The 20687-nt window shown below is 37.3% G+C and overlaps 1 protein-coding gene across 1 annotated transcript; it reads left to right on the top strand.

Moving 5' to 3' along the window:
• The first annotated feature begins 1585 nt into the window (after positions 1 to 1585).
• Positions 1586 to 20460, top strand: LOC121950866 (macrophage mannose receptor 1-like). The gene is made up of 32 exons (XM_042496949.1): positions 1586 to 1733; positions 2176 to 2532; positions 2950 to 3120; positions 3755 to 3910; positions 5358 to 5468; positions 6164 to 6301; positions 6421 to 6600; positions 7233 to 7387; positions 7554 to 7667; positions 8402 to 8517; positions 8653 to 8801; positions 8892 to 9091; positions 10444 to 10574; positions 10747 to 10819; positions 10931 to 11084; positions 11305 to 11343; positions 12525 to 12688; positions 12806 to 12873; positions 13157 to 13257; positions 13388 to 13530; positions 13691 to 13796; positions 14240 to 14367; positions 14645 to 14692; positions 14901 to 14936; positions 15339 to 15441; positions 17302 to 17531; positions 17858 to 18023; positions 18151 to 18321; positions 18436 to 18552; positions 19339 to 19497; positions 19733 to 19759; positions 19843 to 20460. The coding sequence occupies exons 1-32, from the start codon at positions 1643 to 1645 to the stop codon at positions 20103 to 20105; spliced, it is 4365 nt and encodes a 1454-aa protein (XP_042352883.1). The 5' UTR covers positions 1586 to 1642; the 3' UTR covers positions 20106 to 20460.
• Positions 20461 to 20687: the final 227 nt, after the last annotated feature.

A 20687-nucleotide genomic window follows, 5' to 3' on the forward strand; every position in this document is an offset into this window, starting at 1 on the left:
GCAGAAATAAAATCTCGAGTAAATACACACACCAGGTCTGCTCGTGCTGCCTTGGGCTGAAACATGCCCGGCTGGCTGTTGAAGCCCCCGGTTCATGCAGGGACTGTGCCTGCTTCACCATGAGGAGCCTCTGACAACAACTGCTAGCATGCCAAGCTAGCTGAATATCCCCTGGCCTGCGGTTGTAACAGAGACCACCAGATCACATTTCGAGGGGAAGAAACTGCCCCAGGCTATGAGGGCAGCAAAACAGCTACTCCCAGTTTTCCCAGAGCTGCTGGAGGTGGTTTCAGTCTTGTGAGAAGGACCACCCGTTCAGCGGGAAAAGCCCAATGCTCCATCAGAGCTGATAGTTGCAGCCCACCTCCATCTGCGGCTGGCTACGGCGTCCTCCAGAAACCCCACACTGCCGTCGAAAGCAGACTGATTCCAGTCCATGCTCGTGGCTTACCAAGCTGTGTTAGGACAAGGCGACCAAGCCTGAACCTGCTGTGTGGGATGAGATCGCTTTAATCACAGACATCTGCATCAGCGTGCCACACTGCGCTGTCCAGGCCACAGGTACATCTATGGGGATGATGGTGTTGCAGGAAAGGGCCAGATGGCTCAATCTGAGAGAAAGAGGACATTTTGGACATGCCGATTGTTCCCAACAGGATTTTTGGCATCGCTATGGCCTCTATGCAGCAGCAGTGTGAGGCTAGCAAGCGAGAGGATGAAGCCCGCCAGCTCTGCCTTCCCTGCAAAGCTGAGCCTCCATCAGCCCCACAACAGACCTTCACTCAGGCTGTCTCGTGGCCCTATCAGTTTCAAAGGCCTCTCATTTTTTTACAGTGAAATCTTTATCACTTGGTCCATTTGTTTTGGAGAGGAGAAGCCTCTGTGGATAATGTGGCTTCCAGTGAAAACCTCCAGAATGTCTGGATCTTCAGTAATCAGAGAAAAATCAGTGAGCACACATAAATTTCTCATAGAAAGAGATGTGCACACTAATCTTTTTGCCCCCCATACTTTTTTGAGCACTGGCCTGTAGTATGTTGGACCGTGTCTTTTTGGCAGAATTCTGTGTTACAGTTGCAGTAAATAAATGAAAAAGAATAAACATACTATTATTGAAACATTAAATAACAGCTACTAAATTAAACTATTTAAAATCAAGATTGCATGAACTATTAATTGAACTGTGAAAATGAATGAATATGAATTGTTAAATCGTTTTAAAAGTAAAGTACTTTTTCTGTGAAATAAGCATGTGACCTGTTTTGACACCACCCCCTAAATGACTTGGAATTGAGAATTGTTGAAAGCCAACCCTATAAATGGTAACCAACACAATTAAAAATCGGAAACATTTTTGTGTGGTTCAAATGTTTGGTATATGTGTAGACAGGGTGTGCTTTTTGTCTCCTACATTGCCTGTTGATTATGCAATGTCAAAAAACAGCACGTGGGTTCTGGTTTAAAAAAAAAAAAAAAAAAAAGGGTATAACTCGGAAGTAAAATGTTGGAAAAAACAGGTTTGCGTCAACACACACAAAAAAAAAAAAAGCAGCATGACACGACAGGATGTGTCACTACTATTAAGACTGACTTTCATTAATCATTCACACTACTCGTATCCTCTGTGAGAAATGCATGGACAATGTCTTCAGAACTCAGAAGATCATCAATGAAGAAAACTTATTCAGCCTTTGTGCTCCTCATCCAGACATTACAATGTTTGACTATAGATGGTACAGTATTACAACTTTTCTTTTTCTCTTTTTATTTTTTGGTGAGATTGTCAAGATGTGCACTTTACTTTTAATGTGAGACTATTGTGTCCTTTACCATGCACCAGTGTGCATGTTAGTGTTTGCAACCGACCTTGATATAATCCAAAATATTTTTTTGTATATTTGCTACAGTTCAGTATCAAGGTGAATGCAGTATTACTTTTTATATTTATATTTTGCAGACACAGGATGATTATAATGTAATGGGATTGTTTTAACTTTGTTTGCTTACTAAATTCCTGTTTATCCTCTGAAAACTTGGCAGTAGTATCATCCATATAATATACAATTTAGTTGGACACAAATAAAACAACCCAGGAAAAGACTGTACAAACAGATGAAGGATTTTCCAGTTTCTTTTGCAATGGACATTCAAAATTGCGTAATTCTTTCTCAACAGATACGCCATTTCAACTAACTAATAAGGACACTGGCTTTTGTTTGGTTAAAACAAACAACCAATGCAGTGACTTGCGCTGGACAACCAGTGACCGACTGCTGGTTCAAATAAGAAACAAATGCCTGGGAGTCCAGGGGAAGAGTGTTGGAAGTGAGATAAACCTCTACGATTGTGACGAAGAAAGCGACCTCCAAAAATGGGAATGCAAGAATGGAACAGTGCTCGCCCTGAAAGACCAAGAGCTCTACATTGATCTCACTCGTGATAGTGCAGCAGTTCTCTCCAAAACAATAGGACCCAATAACCACCTCACAATTTCAGGGACACCCAATGGTGCTTGTTCGAGAACATTCAGAGGTAAAGTATAAAACCAGAGTAAAAGAACTTGCACAATACACACTAAATCACAATTATTTTTCAATAACTTCAAATGGAATGATGAAGACAGTTTTAGAGATTAAAATAGATTGTTAGATAAAGATATGAAAAGTAAAAATTATATTTCCATGTTAGCTTAAACCAACAGAGGATCAAACTGCTTAATAGCTACCATGCATTGCTATGTGCGACACATGCCATACAGTCATACTTGTTCCATAAATCCTAATCTGAATTGTGGTAAAGACATAGTAGAACACATATTTTCAGGACTCTATACTGCATTTAAAATACAGTTTAGCATCATGTTTTGAAGTGGTTTGTCATGAGTCAAAAAAAGAGGCAAATCACTACAGGCACTGAAACTTATCTTTCCTTTTTCTTATCACTTCTTAGAACTCTATGCCATTGGTGGAAATGCAGCTGGACTGCCGTGCATGTTTCCCTTTCTGTACAAAGACCAGTGGTACTCAGAATGCACTACAATTGACTCTCCAGAAAAGAAACTTTGGTGTGCTGTTGAAACAAAATACCAAAGTGAACGTTGGGGATACTGCCCAGTTACTTGTGAGTACTGCCTGTGAAAACTTAGAGTATGTTCTGTTATACTACAGTGAGATGAGGTCATGTACACAATTCAAGTGTACATGGATTGAAAAGTGGGTTATGAAAGCTTTCAGGATCAGTCTCTGGCAACACAACTATTTTCATTCATACAAGATTTAAAAAAGAGAGAACTGAATAAAAAAAGTGGAGTTACTGTAGGTTAGTTACTGTGTTGCTTGCTGTCTTTGCTATATCATTAGTAATTAATTTTCAAGTAGCTATCATGTCATCAATATGCATCCAAACCTACCTCTAATTTCGAAAAGCCTTTCATGAAGGCCGTTTTGCCAAGAATAGAAAAGATACAGACAGCGGAATAAAATCACTCATACAAACTTTAAAAAAATGTAAGTAATCAGGTTGTGATTATGCAGTGATTATGACCGAGGTACATGCATTTACATCGCTGCATTGCTCAGTAAAATTCTTCAGAGGAGAGGGGTTAAGGTTTGCCCAAAAGTTGTTATTTAATTACGGTGATCTATATCATTCAATTAGGACAAAAATAGTAATAATAGTAGTAAAAAAATTTTTTGGTAGTTAACAAAATATATGTTGTTTTTTTTTTTTTTTTTTTTTAAATATGCATTTATAGCAAAAGATGGCTGGACCAAACATCCAACAACAGGAGCCTATTACCAGCTCAACACACAAGCAGCTCTGACTTGGCCCCAGGCTTCAACCAGCTGCAAACAGCAGGGTGCCTCCCTGCTCAGTATCAACGATCCCCACGAACAGGCTTATGTCACAGGTAAGGTGAAACTGACTCTATGCTGAATGTTTGGATAAAAGAAGCATACACGTGGGCACTTGAAATAATTATGTGCTTTTTGTTTTCCCACTAATGGATTCCTTTATTATTAAGATAATTTAAAAGACCAGTCTGTAGGATTTAGAGGAACCTAGTGATTAACACTGCAGTATTCATTGCTCGGGAGATAATTACAGGGAGCCAGAGTTTCCACAGAGGGCTGCTTTCTTTTGCGGATGAGCCTGACTTAGAAGCATTGTAGTTCCAGTGTGGTTATTGCTGTGCTGCATTTTAATGGTGCAGACAAGAGGAAGTTGGTTGCTCTTTGTCCTTACAGAGTTTGCGGTTTGGCGCTTACTCTGCTGTCTTATTCCTTTCATTACAAAGTTAACACAGAGACTTTGCTGTAGCCACTATTGCAAAATTTTTTTAATCTTCTCTGCCACTAAAACTGTGTTTCCATCAAAGACTTTTGGTGTAGTACCTTTAGTACCAAATCTAACACCTGGACCCTAGATCTGCATAGAGTTTTCCACCATCACTCACTGCTCCCTCCAGCAGTACTAGCTGTATTTCCTTGTTCACCAGTGATACAGAGTGAAGTCTGCATTCAGTCAGTTCATTCTCTATTGACTGCAGAATTTCTAGCTCCACCTTTTTGTATCAGATCTGTGTGCTTGGATCCCAAAGCAGAGGGAAAAATAGGAATAGTTTCAAAGGTTCCATCGACAACTTTTCACAACGGAAATACAAAAAAATGCGTACTGAGCCGAACTGGACCAAACCAAACTGACCTACTGGTGGAAACACCCCATAGAGTTCTGCGTCTGCGTCAGCCACGCGTCGAGAGAGATTTGCCTGCCGCTTCATGCAGCAAAGATGACAAAGAGTTGGAGAAGGGGCAGGCAGCTGAAGCTGCAGCACAGGCCAGGGTGTCCCAGGAGACAAGAAAAAGAAGACAGTTGCTTCTTTTGTTGCAGTAATGATCTTGTGGGGCAAGTGCCACTGTGACCAATGATGATTGAATGGGAAATGTTTTACACAAAAGTGTAAAAAATACAGAATTCTTGGAATCAGTTGTGTCTTTTGTCTGAAAAAAACAAAGGGGACTCAGCAGCCAATTCCAGTGGGCTTAAGTTACAGGAAATACCTGTTTATACAAATGAACAAATCATCTGTGAAGTCCAGTGATGAAAACAATGCTTAGTATGTTATATTCCATTTTGGCAGTATAAACCCCTAAATCCAACACACTGAACCTTTAATGCAACCTTTACATGTATTACTGTTATTTCTGTTATTATTATTATTATTATTATTATTATTATTATCTCTTTGTTTGCGCAAATACTGTTCTCTCATTGAAATAATTGGGCCTCACCAATAATTCCTGACAGAGGGACAATTAGAGATAATTTTGTCATTTTTTTCTCCATTCCCACAACAGCAATACTAGGCACAGCGGGCACTAAGCTTTGGATAGGGCTGATCGTGGATCCAGAACATGGCTGGAAATGGTCTAATGGAAGGCCTTACCGCTATCTGAAATGGGACTCAGGTAGGCATGTTTTCAACTTCAATGGCAACACCAAAAACAGGTTTTTAATCCAAACATGATCTATTCCTGTCTACAACCAAGGGGTTTTTGTGCTGAAACATAAGTTTCAACATATCTGCTACACTATGAAATTTTACATCTTCAACACTGCCAACATTTATTCCTGTAACTAGGATGAATAAAATGTATTAGCAACAATATTTTTTAAACATAAGTAGATAAGTTAAATCCTTTCTCCATTATGCTCAAATCTGTACCAGAAAATCTTAATGATTATAATCCAGATGGTTGTGAATTTGTAAACTCACTTCACATTAGCCTCCAATAGTACTGAATTTACAATGAGGTTACTTAATAAGGTTATTTAATAGAAACTGATTTGAGCAAACAATCTGTGCTTTTCCTCAGGAAAAGTAGTAAGCTAATAAGTAGACAGCAGAAAACTTAAGTCACTCTCACATTTGTCAAACATATACAAGAGAAATAAAAGTTCCAGTATCTATCTTCCAGCATCTCTAAAGGACACAAAGTATCACATTATATTTTATACATGCAAAACCCCAAGCGTATATACATTAAAATTTGAGGTTTTACAGGAGCCCATGTGCAAGACTGTAAAACTGAGACAAATAAGAAGGCTTTTATGAGTCTGTTTGCCAAACAAATGTTAAATATAACCATCATCTTGTTTTTAGGACATCCACTTCCTGACCCAGGACACAACTGTGCAATTGTTGAACCTGCTGCAGAGTACTCCTGGCAAAGTTCACCTTGCAGCAAGAAACTCGGGTACATCTGTTACAGTAAAGAGGCCGAGGTACTGCCCACAAAAGGTAACGACAAATATCAATTCTATGCTGCTCTACACATCCCTGCATATAGCTACACTGAATATCTGTCATTAAGTCCCGATATTATTTTCTCTATCTTTGTTTTTGTTTTTTTTGATCAGCTGTTGAGACAGGATTTTGTTCAAGACCTTGGATTCCCTACAGTGGCCACTGCTTCTACCTTAATCAAACCCAGAAAACATGGTCTGAGGCTCAGAGGGAGTGTCGTAACTTTGGAGGGGACCTAGTCAGCATCAGCAATGTGGAGGACCAAAGCTTTGTCATATCTCAACTTGGATACAGTACGTGAGAAAATAAAAAACAAACAAAACACAAGTTTTTCTTTAAGGAAGAAATCCTTACCACATAGAGCAGAGCCCCCAGGCTATCCTTTCTCCCAGCTTTTTTCCAGGCATTGTTATGTGCTGCACTGTTTAAATACCTCTAAGGAAATTTACACTTTAACATCATTCATTTTCATGTGCTGAGCTGAAGTTGACAGATCCTGAGATCTTATTTTATTATCACTTTAATTACCAGATGATAGTTAAACCAACTACCCTATCCAATAAATGCATGCCATTCCCTTTGTAACAAAACACCTCTGTACTTTTTCCCTGAAAGTCAAAATTACATTTGTGGAATTACTTCTTAAAAATTATGTTAATGCCTCTGCTATATTATGCTGCAGGAAACCTTTGATGACTTTCATTTGTTTATGAAATAGTATTACTGTATACTAGCCAGCTGGTAGTCAAACAGTTGAAACATCAGCCAGTGTTTGGAAAGCATGAATGAACCAGTTGAGTAGGACAAATTAAAAGAAAAAACAACACATTATTAACATGTGCAGATGACTGTTATTCCTAGAAACAAATGAAGTCAATTGCACGAGGTTCACAGAAAGATACGTTTCTTTTGCTCATGTCTGCAGAATCCTCCGATGAGCTCTGGATTGGACTGAATGACAAGAAGACAGAGGGGCTGTTTGAGTGGATTGACCACTCTACTGTCAGCTTCACTAGCTGGCAATTTGGGAAACCTGTTAGCTCTACTGATGTAAAGGACTGTGTTCTCATCAGGGGACAGGTAAGGAGCATGTTTAGTTGTGCTGCACATAATATTGTCTTCATGTAAATGTACAGAACATACCCTCAGTTTAAGACTTTGACATTTTTGTTCCACATTTGATTAAGAAGTGCACTGACTGCTGTACCTTACACAAAAATACATATATGATGGTAAACTGTTGCAGAATGGGAACTGGGAGGATCATTCTTGTGAGGAAAAACATGGCTACATTTGCATGAAGATGAGTGCCTCAGTACCCACAGGAGATCAAGTGGAGAAGGACCCTGGCTGCAAAGCTGTGCGTTAAGTTTACTTTTTATTAGTATAAGTATTTAAAAGTAGTTTCTCTTATTTATAAAATAATTCCTGAACTTTAGGTGGATGTAATGCCTGAACTTCCAGGCACTTCATCTAATTCTAACATCCCCAAAGCTCAACAAAGGTTTTTAGCCTTTTCAGCTCAGTGTTTTTGTAGTCCCTAGCAAAGCTCTAATAAATTCATGGTACCCTACATGATATGTGCCTAGGTAAAAAAGAAGACAAAGTTAGTGGGTTACCTGGTGAACACAGTTGAGCAGCATCAGTGACAACAGATATAGGAACAGATACAACAGACATTTGTAGGTGTTTAAGAACATTACTTCAAATGAATGATAATGTTGCTTATTACTATGTGACAGTATAAGAAAAAATAAATTAGGGCTTTACATTTGTCAAAGTGTTATAGAGATCCCTCAAGTGGACAAAAAACATTAATGCAACTTAAAATATAATGTTTAACTTGATAATACTTGTAGTGCATTAGGCCAGCTTTTTAGTGAATATTTCTGTGATTGTAGCACTTTTTATATTTTTCTAATATATATAGGTTTTAAAAGTTAGTGAAAATTAAATCAACCATGTTGATAGTTGGAGGGATCTGTTTTTCTGTCTTTTTTTCCTCCTATAAAACTTGATTAGTTACAGTAAATTGTGAAAAATCATAAAATTATCTTTCTTCTTCTTCTTTTTTTCTTTTTTCCAAAAATCCAGTCGTGGAGAAGACATGGCTCATACTGCTACTTTATAGGGATGCAGACCAAAACTTTTGATGAAGCCAAAGATGACTGCACGAGCTCAAATTCTTACTTAGCTGATGTTTCAAATGGGTAAGAACATGTATTTTAACTCCAAATGTTCTCAGCAAAACTACATAGGCCAATGTACTGAGAGCTTCAAAATGTCATAAAAAGTTTTGTTACCATATAAAATGTAGTAACACCTTATTACATAAATATTTCCAGGGTGGATAATGCGTTCCTCGTCAGCTTGGTTGGGTTGAGACCAGAGAAATATTTCTGGCTAGGCCTCTCGAACCAGAAAAACATCGATCAATTTGTGTGGACCAACACAGACTCTGTGAAGTTTACTCACTGGAATGCTGAAATGCCAGGTATGTTTAGGTTTTAATTTTCATCTGTAAGATGTGGCAGAGAGAGACTTCACAACTGACAGTTTATGATATCACCCCTGACAATGCTAGGTCTCCGACAGGGCTGCATTGCCATGACAACTGGGATTTTTGCTGGCCTCTGGGATGTGCTGCCCTGCACCAATAAGGAGAAATACATCTGCAAACACCTGGCAGAGGGGGCAGTTGTAACTCCTGTACCACCCACCTCTACCTCAAATGTATGCCCACTATCCTGGACTCGAATAACATCGAGAAACTATTGCTATAAGGTATAGTCACACACACACACACACACACATATATATATATATATATATATGCATATTCAGTGAGACTTTAAAAAATCTGGGGCATGTATTATATTTGGCTTGGTAAAAAAAAAATAAAAATCCAGTAGTATAATTTTATATCTATCCTTTGGACCTGACCTACGTGACTGAATATCTCCTCTCCCTTAGCTCGATGAGTCTTGTCACACAGTAGTGTTTATGTTACAGAACTGCACTGGCCAGTGGTGGCGAGGACATTAGTAGATTGTTTATGGAAATATTTTTGGTACCATAGACAACCAGTTTAGCTTCAAGGCTAACCACTTTATCAATTGTGAATCTATGCCTTGAAAGAATTAGCTGAATGTACAGAAGACAAATCTTCTCATCAGCTTTTCTGAGGCCTCTAACACCATTTTTTTGGCTGAGTTAATCGGCAAAAGTTTTTTTCTGACATTGATTTAAAGGGTCATGCCCTTTAAGCATTATAAGCGGCCTCGCATATTGGTATGCCAACCACACGATGTACGTCAAATGGAGCGATAGATTTGCCATTCCTTTTGACATTAATAATGGAGTATGACGGAGGGGGGGCTTCGTTCACCAGCCTTGTTCAACGTGTACATGAGTGATTTACCAACTGAGAAGCCTTGAAATGGCCTTTTTGATTAGTAAATCATATTATGTATGCAGACAATCTGGCTATTCTCTCTCCTAGAAGTACTAAGTTGATACTCCATGTTTCGAGTGAGGATTCAGGCAAACTGTGCAACACAGTGCTAAAAAAAAAAGTTATTGCAATATGTAGAAAAAAAGGGTTTAAGGACCTGAACTTTCCAGATTCAGTCTGTAATGTTATCATTAAAGATAAACTACTGATTATGATGACATTATATGATCAAACTATCATGTAGGCAAGAAAATTCTACATGTAGTCAACATGTCAAGATAGGTCTCTTTAAGGCATACTGCACTCAAGTCTATACTGCCCCCCTCTGGAACAAGTTTAAAAAGGCAAGCATATCATGAGCTCCAAATGTCCTACTCTGACCATAAAGATGAACTCAACTGAAAAACTAAATAGCATAGACTAATCCTTTTTACCTCAGTCAAATCCAACTAATCAAAATCTTGAAAACTTACAACTGTTGAATGGAACATCTTAAGTAGGACATCTAAATTAGACATTTCAAGTACCATGGTTCAGATACATATATATGTGTATGGACTTGTGCTATGACAAACAGAACTACTCCAGAAGCCACACAAAGTGCAAAGACAGTAAAACATTTTTGTCTTGTTAAGAAATCAAACTAACAAACAATGTTGAACTTCTTTGTCTTCTGGTTAAGCTGTTTTTGGGATCTCCACATTCATCTTCAGAAGGGAAGACCTGGTATGAGGCCAGAGATTACTGCAGGGCCATTGGAGGGGACCTGCTCAGCATCCACAGTAATGAGGAACTAAAAGAGCTACAAGAACGGTGCAGTAAAAGTAGTAAAGTAAAAATAAAAAGACAATACACTAGCTGCACAAGAAGACAACAGTTGGCTTGTGTCCAGCAGAGCACTGGCAAAAACGTTCTCTTTAATGTTTTTTACACCGGTTTTATACTTAATTAATTAACCATATTATATAATCATTATCTTTTACAGCTATAGCACAGTCTGGATTGGACTAAGTGCCCCTGACCCAGCCACCGGTTACGTATGGAGTGATGGATCCCCGGTAGGTTAACGGTTCTCTACTTTAATAATTGAATCAGTTTTATTGTAGTTTCAGTTTTAGTGTAGGACACTCATAAATCACAGTGTATTTTTTTATTTGGTTTGCTTACAGCTGCAGTTCCAACACTGGGAGGATGGAGAGCCAAACAATAAAAACAATGTTGAATCTTGTGCTGAATTCAAAATGCACAGGCGGGACTCACGTGGGTCTTGGAACGATGTGCACTGTGAGATGTACAAAGGATGGCTGTGCCAGATTCGTTTAGGTAAAATGACAGTCTGAAATTGTTTTTTTCCCTCTTGGTTAGTTACCAAAGTTATGAAGATAAGAGTGCAACTTTTATTTAAGGTCAACAAAGCAAACTTGACCCTCCAACAGTGTTTTGCTCAAATCTATGTAGGTGAACGTAATCTCATCTCAGCGCTGCACACTGTCACTTCAGTGCTCTATTCAGTGTTAAGCATATACATTTCTTGTCCTTACAGGAGTGAAACCAAAACCACCTCCAGCCCCCGCCACTCCTGGTAAGTGATCCATTTTCCTATGTAAGCACACAGAAAACACTACACATGCGCTTTCAGCACAAGCCTTACCTTCACTGTATGTTTTAAAGTTGCTGCTGTTTCTTCTCTGTATGTTAATCATCCTTTAATAATTAGTGTGGCACACTGGCTACACATCTTTACATTTACATGATAAACTTCTTCCACCAAAAGCAAAAGTCTACAGCCATGCGAGCAGTTCTGTGAGGCTAACTTCAGCTAAATGTTAAACAATATCAACATGCTGACATTAAAGTCACCATGAAATGGTAAATACATTTTCCTAGTTTTATTGGTATATCTGTGTTGACTGATCATTTATCTCTTGTTATATGACAAATATGTTAAATAAAATCCATGTGATTTTTTTCTCATTCTGCCAAATTTCTTGTGACTCTGCTTGTAAAAATTCATCCAATCAAGTGAGACTTTGAGGGGACTAGCTAGCTAAACTGGTCAAATTAAACCGCTCTTCACTGTTTGTGGGTTGTAGCAGCTGGTTAACAGAGCAATAAGAAGACAGGAAGAGATGTCCATTTGAAAATATGTGTGGAAAACCCTTTTTTCACCATTTGCAAAACAACTTGATGACTCTCTTCTGTGTCCTCCTCCTGTCCTAATACACTTTAGCTCCATATCGTGATAAGCATTAAGACCTCAATTTAAATCTGTAAATGTACATTGCTCAATTATTCTGTTTTAGTGGAAATATTTAATTTTACTAGGAAAGTTGTTGCAATACAGAGGTTAAAGACGCTCTTATTTTTGTTTCACTGGGACTTTAAGCGGTGGGTTTACAATGTTCTCCATCCGAGTGTCTATATGCCACAAATGTGAATCTCATTGGTTGTAATGTGAGTAAAAGTCAGGGGATCCTCAAAGTTTGTAGGATACATCAACAGGAAATGATGGATGTCTAGACATTTTCTGAAAATCAATTTAGTAGAAATCAAGATATTTCACTAAACTAGAAAAAAACAACTCTGACCTGCTGGTAGCAGTGGGATACAAGTTAAGAAATCACCAAAGTCAGTGGGATTCAAACCTGTGTTATCATGAACATCTGTTTAACCCATAGATCAATGCCGCTGGCAACAAAAAGCAACAGACATCTAAACCCATATATATACTGAAATATAAGCACATTTCTGACACATTTTCAGACTACAACAACACCTCAGACGGCTGGATAGTATGGAAGGATTCTCAGTATTATTTCAACAATTGGGCGTTATCCATGGAAGAAGCTCGGCGCTCCTGCCAGCAGAGACATGGTGACTTGGTAACCATCAACAGTGAAGCTGAAAGTGTCTTTTTATGGAAACGGGTGAGAAGCATTTGTACAGCATCACTGACATTACTCATTAGCTGTACACTTTAGATGAAAACATACTGCATTCTGACTTCTACTGACTTTACTGTGTGCTTCTAACTGTGTGAATAGATAGCCAAAGGTTATGGTGATAGGCCTTACTGGATAGGCCTGAACGTAGAGCTTGACAAAACATATGGGTGAGTATGAATTAAATCATGAATAACTGATTAAATAAACATCAAATAATAATCTATTTAAGTTCAGTTTAGTTTTCTATCAAAACTATGTAACACATAGATAAAATGAATGGTTGCATAATATGTTGCACTCTTTGTAATTTCATTGGATTGTGGATGGAAAGGAGGGACAAAGAAACAGATTATGACAAGATTTAAAATTAAAGTGAATGGAAATGAAAGTAACAGTGTGCCATGGATGTGACTCTTAAATTTATATGTAATCTTATTATTTTCCAAAAAGGTGGATGGATGGTTCTCCAGTGGTGTTTCAAAGATGGGATGAAAATCAACCCGCTTTCAAACGTAATGATGAGAATTGTGCTGCCATGACTGTATCTACAGGTGAGTGTCATGAAATTAATTGATATAGAAAATTAATTTCATACAGAAAAATCTGAGATAAAATTTTAAATGTAAAACTGAACATTGTTGTTGCTTAACTATTTATTAAATATTTTTGTTTGGCTTACAGGCTTCTGGCATGATTATAATTGTGGGTATGAGCACAGATTTATCTGTAAACGCAGTAGCACACCACATGCCAATGCCACTGTAGCGCCCACAGTTCCTCCCAAAGGTGGCTGTCCACAAAACTGGAAAAGATTTAACTCAAAGGTCAGAGGACACATTTTATTGTTGTTTGGCAGAAAAAAACTGATGTTGCATGAAATGAGCCTTCGACGTGATACCATTGATCTATTTTTGGATTTAAAAAAAATACGCTATTGCTATTTTGAGAATGCATTTTTTTTTTGTTTGTTTGTTTTACTTATAGTGTTACAACATCATTACCAGCCAGAAGGAAACGTGGCAGGGTGCGAAGACACAATGCAAATCTATGGGAGGAAATATAGCCTCAATTCTCTCAAGAGATGACCAAGGTGTGTTTTAGGCAATCATCATCTGTTATAAATGACATTTTTACATTGAGAATTGTCAACTGTTTATTTCTGAGAAATGCATTTCACTTATGTTTGACATAAAAATATATATGTCTGCTGGGTATCAAGTTTGGGAAAGCCAGGGACAATGGGCCACATTGCTAAACAGTTGAACACATTTTAAGTAGTTTGCAATAAGACTTTAAATATTTCTTTAATCCCAAATATTTATCTACAAACATAAAATGTGTATATTGTTCTCATGTAGTAGAACATATAGTACTATGTATAATAGATCTTAAAACTTTAGGCATTTACGGTCTACTAAGAACAAACAAAACTATTCATTATGAACAAGTGCACATGCCCTATAGTGCAGAAGTTGATATTTAATATGATTATTGTCTCTTAATTTACATTATCAGTATGTGTTACCATTTCAGTGTTTTTGACTATTAAACTGGCTGAGACACCTACCACAGACCTGTGGATTGGTCTGTATAGTTCACCTGGCAGTTCATTTCTTTGGACTGATGGGCGACCGATGAGATACACTAACTGGGGAAATGACGTAAGTGGAGAATTCTATAACAAAAATACCAACAAAAAAAACAAAACAATACTTTATTTGTTAACTAAAATGTGCAAGTTTCTCAAATGCAACTTCTCCATCCTCCAATCAGAGTGATGGAGGACCCTTTTGGGGTCATTTAAATGTTTAAACTTTACTGTATATGAGGCCTAACTGTATCAGCTCAGGGCCTAAACAACTGAGGTTATGCCGCAAGTTCACACAACCTTTATTAAGTGTTGTGATCAAGTTCTGACAACCTGGTTCTCCATTGCAGATTTACGACAGCCATCACCCTTATCACCGCACCCTGTATGAATTGGAGGTAAAAACCTTTTGATATTTGTTATGTAATGTATACCACTTCACTTGTTTTGACTTGGAGCAGATACACATCAGACTTTAATGACAAATTGAGGTTGTGTTGCCTATGTCTTGCTTCACAATTTTGATGAATATGCATCTGTTTGGTTTGTGACATTTTCTGTTTGTGTTTCCATGCAAACTTCTGACATCGTTAATTTACACTGAAGATGAATTATGACTTCTATCAGCCAATGTATACGGAGGTAATACTTTTTGACATACTCTAATATGCAATATAACTTTTCTTGTCTTGACTTAATTTTGAGAAGATTTTTTTGTTTGAATATATAAAATCATTCGAAATATTAAGAATGTATAGGGATCCCTTTAGAAGTACGGCCATAATAGGAAAAGCACAGGTGTTGCTATTGACAATAACAGCTGCTCTGTTCTATTTAAGCGTTCAGTGACAGTGATGGTGAGCAATGAGCGATACCACAAACCTGAAATTAAAGCACCTAGATGGAATTCAACCATCATTCGTCTCTTTATTTATACCTGTGCTTTTCCTACTCATACAAGTAAAAATGTGATGAAAAAGGTCTTCAGTCACCTAGATCTTTCCATACATTGCTCTTTATCTCACAATTGCTGTGTTTCACCAGAGACAATGTGCTGTGATGACTCCTAATTCCCAAGTTGGTATTGGAAAGTGGGTGAAAAAGTCCTGCAATGACACCAATGGATACGTCTGTCTTCGAAATCTTGGTGAGTCTATTTTCTGTCCTTTCTGTTGAATGCATATTTGAGGGACTATTGATCATATTCAAACAGTCACAAAACTTTGCACATACATTACAACAGGTGGAAAATTTGACATTTCAAAATTGTTCGATAGCGCCCTTTACAAAATTTCAATTAAGTAGCCCTTGTGGTATACATTTTATATTTAACATTTAAAAACATTTTTTTAAAAAACATATTTAACATTTAAAAAAGTCTTTTGGAGCCACACATTAAGTGAGGTTTTACCAAAGATGGTAAGGGCGTGAACTGCTCTACTCTGCCCCTGACTGGCTTACCTTAACATTGTTAACCAATGCCACCCCAAGTTTCTGTAACTTGAGAGTACATTGTCCAATCTGCCCAAATGTGTCATACTTGAATAGAGTCCCAGCCAGAAAACACCTATGAACCAATACTAACTGACAGTAATAGCTCAGCCTATTGGTAACAAAAACTACTTTATATCTTTTTTATATTTCAATAGTTGGTAGCCCAGCTTTCAATAGGTGATCCATGACCCCTAAGGGCTTAAGTTTTCATGGAATTTCATGGCAGTGGCTAGTTGTAAAGTTTCTATGTTCCACCATGAAACAGGAGGTGGTTTGTAACATCTGCCCCAAAATTCACGTATTTGATAACAACTTGTCTGCAGACATATAAATATTTACTGATAGTTAAAGCACCACCCATTGGCAACAGTCACATGTTATGCTTCATTGCACTCCTGCAAGCAAGTTGACCTGATCCACCTCAAATTCATGTTGAAAAGCATGAAGACACTGAGTATGCTACAGTTCGAGGATTTTAAATGAACTGCTGGCAGGAAATGACATGCTCTATACTTTGATGTAAAACTCCTAGCAGGTTGACAAGATCGACTTCAAACGAAATCAGAGAAGCCTTAACAACTTTACGGTCCTTGTTTTTGAGTGAATATTCTGAGTTTTTATTGAACACCTTTGCCATACCTGTGCATTATTTACTGTGAATCACAAAGTTGTTGTAACTTGATTGTACACTGTCCAGTCTGCCCCTAAGTTCACGTTTGATAAGACTCAAAGATTGGTCTATTCGTAGAAAACACAAACATTTCATTTCCAGCACACAACACTGATGGTGGGCTTATTGTTGAATCCTTGTTAAATCATGCTGGCTAGCTGATGCTTAATCATGGTGTGGCACCTGTCCATACCAGCGAGGCAAACTAGTAAGCTAACAGTTACGTACTTTTGAAACATATTGGTCAATTTGCTGTTATACAATTTCAAATATACAAACGCTCATGTGAGCCACATAGGCATATTTTATAATCTTTTCTTTTAGCAACATACTCTGAAATACCATCCACCTCAGAAACAATGATGCTGTACAATTACCACTTTTATTATTATTATATATATTTTATTTTCCATTTGCACATTTGGACTTGAAACAAGAAGATGTTTTAACTCAACTGCAAACTGACCAATCTGTCCCAAATTTCTCATAGTTGATATCAGTCTAAATGCCAATATAAAGTCAAAGTCATTGCAATACCGACTGGCAAGAGCAAGTCGGCCTTCTTGTGACAAACAACATTTAATTTACATGAAATATACACCGTGTTAACTGGGCTTGATATACAGAAACATAAAGAGTATGTTCTCCAACACCACATGGTGGGTTTTCATATATTTCTATGCCAATATTCCCTGATGATCAAAACTGTAATTTCAACAGTAAAAATAAAGGATGTGCTGTATTGTGTTTAAAAAAAAAAACAGGCTTTTACAAACAGGACAGTTTGAACATCTTGAACATTAATGGAAAAACTTAATTTGTCTAATTTCTCACCCTAAACAGACCCATCTCTCTCAGACACCCCTGAAACAACACCTACCGACTACGTCAAGATTTTAAATGACTCTATCAAGGTTGTTTCTCAGAATATGAGCTGGGATGCTGCCAGAAAGCACTGTGAAAAAGATGGTGCCAAACTGGCTAGTCTGAGAAATGAGTGGACAAAGATCTATACTGAGTTTATGGCCAGGACTTTCAAGTCTCCTCTGTGGATTGGACTGAACAAAAAGGAGGTACAGGGCAAAAAGCCTCTCAAGTGGTTGATTCATAATTCAGAAATTTTATTAAACTAAAACTTTTTAATGATTTTGTCCATACAATCCTAATAGAGCAGAATTAATGTACATGTGTTCAGATCAATTAGATACACAAGCGCTACATATTTATATAATATTTATCAATAATTTATATACATTTAACAGACTTTTCAGCAGTGTCGGAGACCACTTATTGTAAAAAATAAAGAAATAAAGAAACAAAGAAACAAAAAAGGGGGGTGGGGGGGGTCATGATTTAATGTATAAATAAGACAGATTACAGATTTCCACTGTTCTTCCAGACTGGTGGATATTTCAGATATATTGATGGCTGGCGTTTGACCTCCACCAATTGGGATAGAAGGGAACCATCCTCATACCGAGATTGTGTGTCTGTGAATAAGGATGGAAAGTGGACGACTACTGACTGCAAACGAAACATGAGCAGCATTTGCATGAAGTCTACAGGTAAGGCTCATGTAAATTTGAATAAATACATATGTGACTCACAATTCTTGCCACTGTATTAGATGCGACATAATTTTCTTGCTCTAAATGCATGCACTATACAGTAATTAGCTTCTCTCATTCACAGATGTGCCACCAACAGAGTCAACTGATTTCCCTGGGTTTTGCCCTGATGATCCAGAAACCAGCAGATACTCAAGGATGAGTAAAACCTGGCTGTCATATGGAGCTTATTGTTACCTCTTTATCACAGACAGGATTGAGTGGACAGATGCATCTACTAACTGTGCAAGACATGGTAATGATTTTCTCTGAATGTTCAAATACATATTCTCAATCACAGAGCTATGTTGAGCTTTTACTAAAGATAAACTATATTTTGTTTTTTGTTTTTTTTACTTTATTTGTAAAGGTGGAGCTCTTGCCAGCATTGGAAGTCCTGCTGAGCAAGAGTTCATTCTAAGCAATATTAAAATGCAACAAGACAGCCAAAATTCTTACTGGATCGGCTTGTATAAAACTCACAAAGGTACGTTGACATTGTCTGATCTTTCTTAATAAGAAACAGGCTACAGTTGAACATAAACAAGTGAAACTATGTCTGGAAAAAAGAAGCTTTAAAATAAAGAGGTTACAAAATTAAGCTTAATTATGAAATCCTGCTGAGCAGAGTACTGAAAATGGCATGGTAACTTCAGTATGTCTAATCAACAACAAATGGAGAATGGATAAGAGTAAGCTTTATTGGCCAAGTACGTGTATACATACAAGGACTTTGATTTCCATTTGTTATTTGTGTGTTTCTTGGTTTCCATCAGCTTTTTAGGTACCACATGTGCATATTTTGTATCATCTTGTCTGCAGTTTCTCTCAGCACATCACAGTAGTCTAGCATCCTTTAGCTTGTTTCGAATTTCTGGCCTCAGTGCCATTTAATAAATCTTATTTATTAGCTGCAGCATGGAGCAAAAAGAAACTCTGATTCACCTAGTGGGGAACATAGTCAGGTATTAAGCATATTAGGAGTAATATATTTACCTTAGCTAAAACAGGGCTAAAAGAAGACTGATATTGGATTTGCACTGTTCTGCTACACGTTTGCCCAAAATAACTTCATGAAGGTGATAATGTTAATGTTGTATTTAGAAACTTTAAATGATAGGTTATACAAACCCATTTGCAAAAAATCTGTGTTTCAAAATCTTGTTTTGTGCTCACAGAGTGAAAGAATATTGAGTATCAAATTCATTTAACTTTTCTAGAACAAAAAAAAAATCTTCACAAAAAAGAAATACAGACTTCTGTTTTTCTCCAGGGATGTGGCAGTGGCTGGACAGGACCGTCATGGACTTCAGTAATTGGGGTCCATATCAGCCTGATAGTGGCACTTTTGGAGCGATTCGAATTAGTGATGGGACATGGATAACAGGCCATAAGTGGTATGACAGACCATATATTTGCAAAGCACCCAAAGGTGAGCTAATTAAACTTAATATGATTCAGTATGAATTAAAGTCATGTTTTACAAGGACAAGAATGTATGACACGTGGTATTAAAAATATTATATAATATATATGAATATTTAATATTAACATATTTATAACCATTTTTGATATTTGAGTATAAGATCAAGAAATGATACAGATTTGATACATATTCTGGAAAGTCTTTAGATTATTATATATATATTTTTTTTTTATCTTTTTAGTATTATTACAAGTGGCAAAGACAACTGGTAAGTAATATCATTACTTTTATTTGTCTGATAATGATAAATTTGATCTTATGACTGATAATCTACCTATTTAATCTCTACAGCAAATCCGACTGTGAATCCTCTAGCCCGTGGCCACAACACTTTGGCAGTTGTGCTGGTCATTATTGTGATTGCCGTAGGGCTGGGCATCGCCTTGTTTCTCTTCAAGAGGTCTGGCCGCCGCTTGCCTATTCCTGAAAAGTTATCTACCTTCGACAACCCACTTTTCTTCAACAATGAGCGGTTCCACCCTAACCTGGTCGACACCAATAAACTGGTAGCAAATGCAGAGGAGGAGAACTCCGCACCTGTTATAAGCATGTGATGTAAACACCAGCAGAATTTACTGGGCGTACAATGTACAACGTATCTTGGGCAAAGGACTGAACATTTTCTGTTTTAAAAAGAGAGACATTACAGTGCAGTTTGACAAGATCTGACTATAATGAACACGAAAATTTAAGATGTCGGATGTCTTATTTTACATACAAATCTCCATTTGTAATAATATGAAATAATGGTTAATTGTGTATTTTATAGGCTAACAAATTGCTGATTAAAGATCCAGTGTGTAGATTTTAGTGGCATTATTAGCAGGAAAGGTATATAATAATCACATTTGTTATTAGTTTAGTATCACCGAAAAAATAATAACAGTAAAACTTGTTGGGTTTTTTTAATCATGCTTGTGTTTTTTTTGTTTGTTTGTTTGTTTGTTTGTTTGTTTATTACCAGTATGAGCTGTTTCTAAGTATGGAGTGGGCCCAGTCCCACAGAGTCCAGCATGTTGTTCTGGCCAACAGACAAACCAGACACCACACAACCAAAACAGTTAGAGGCTTTGCTTTTCCGTGTTTTTGTGTCAGCCACTGTAGTTCTTCTACTCGTTTAGCAGACTGGAGAAGTT

The sequence above is a fragment of the Plectropomus leopardus genome, chromosome 12 (assembly GCF_008729295.1).
Source record: "Plectropomus leopardus isolate mb chromosome 12, YSFRI_Pleo_2.0, whole genome shotgun sequence".
In the NCBI taxonomy this organism is placed as follows: Eukaryota; Metazoa; Chordata; class Actinopteri; order Perciformes; family Serranidae; genus Plectropomus; species Plectropomus leopardus.

Coding starts and splice junctions, on each gene's coding strand:
- LOC121950866 (XM_042496949.1), top strand. CDS start 1,643: ATGTCTTCAGAACTCAGAAGATCATCAATGAAGAAAACTTATTCAGCC. Junction 5,469..6,163: donor CTATCTGAAATGGGACTCAG/GTAGGCATGTTT, acceptor TCTTGTTTTTAG/GACATCCACTTCCTGACCCA. Junction 13,797..14,239: donor TCTCTCAAGAGATGACCAAG/GTGTGTTTTAGG, acceptor TTACCATTTCAG/TGTTTTTGACTATTAAACTG.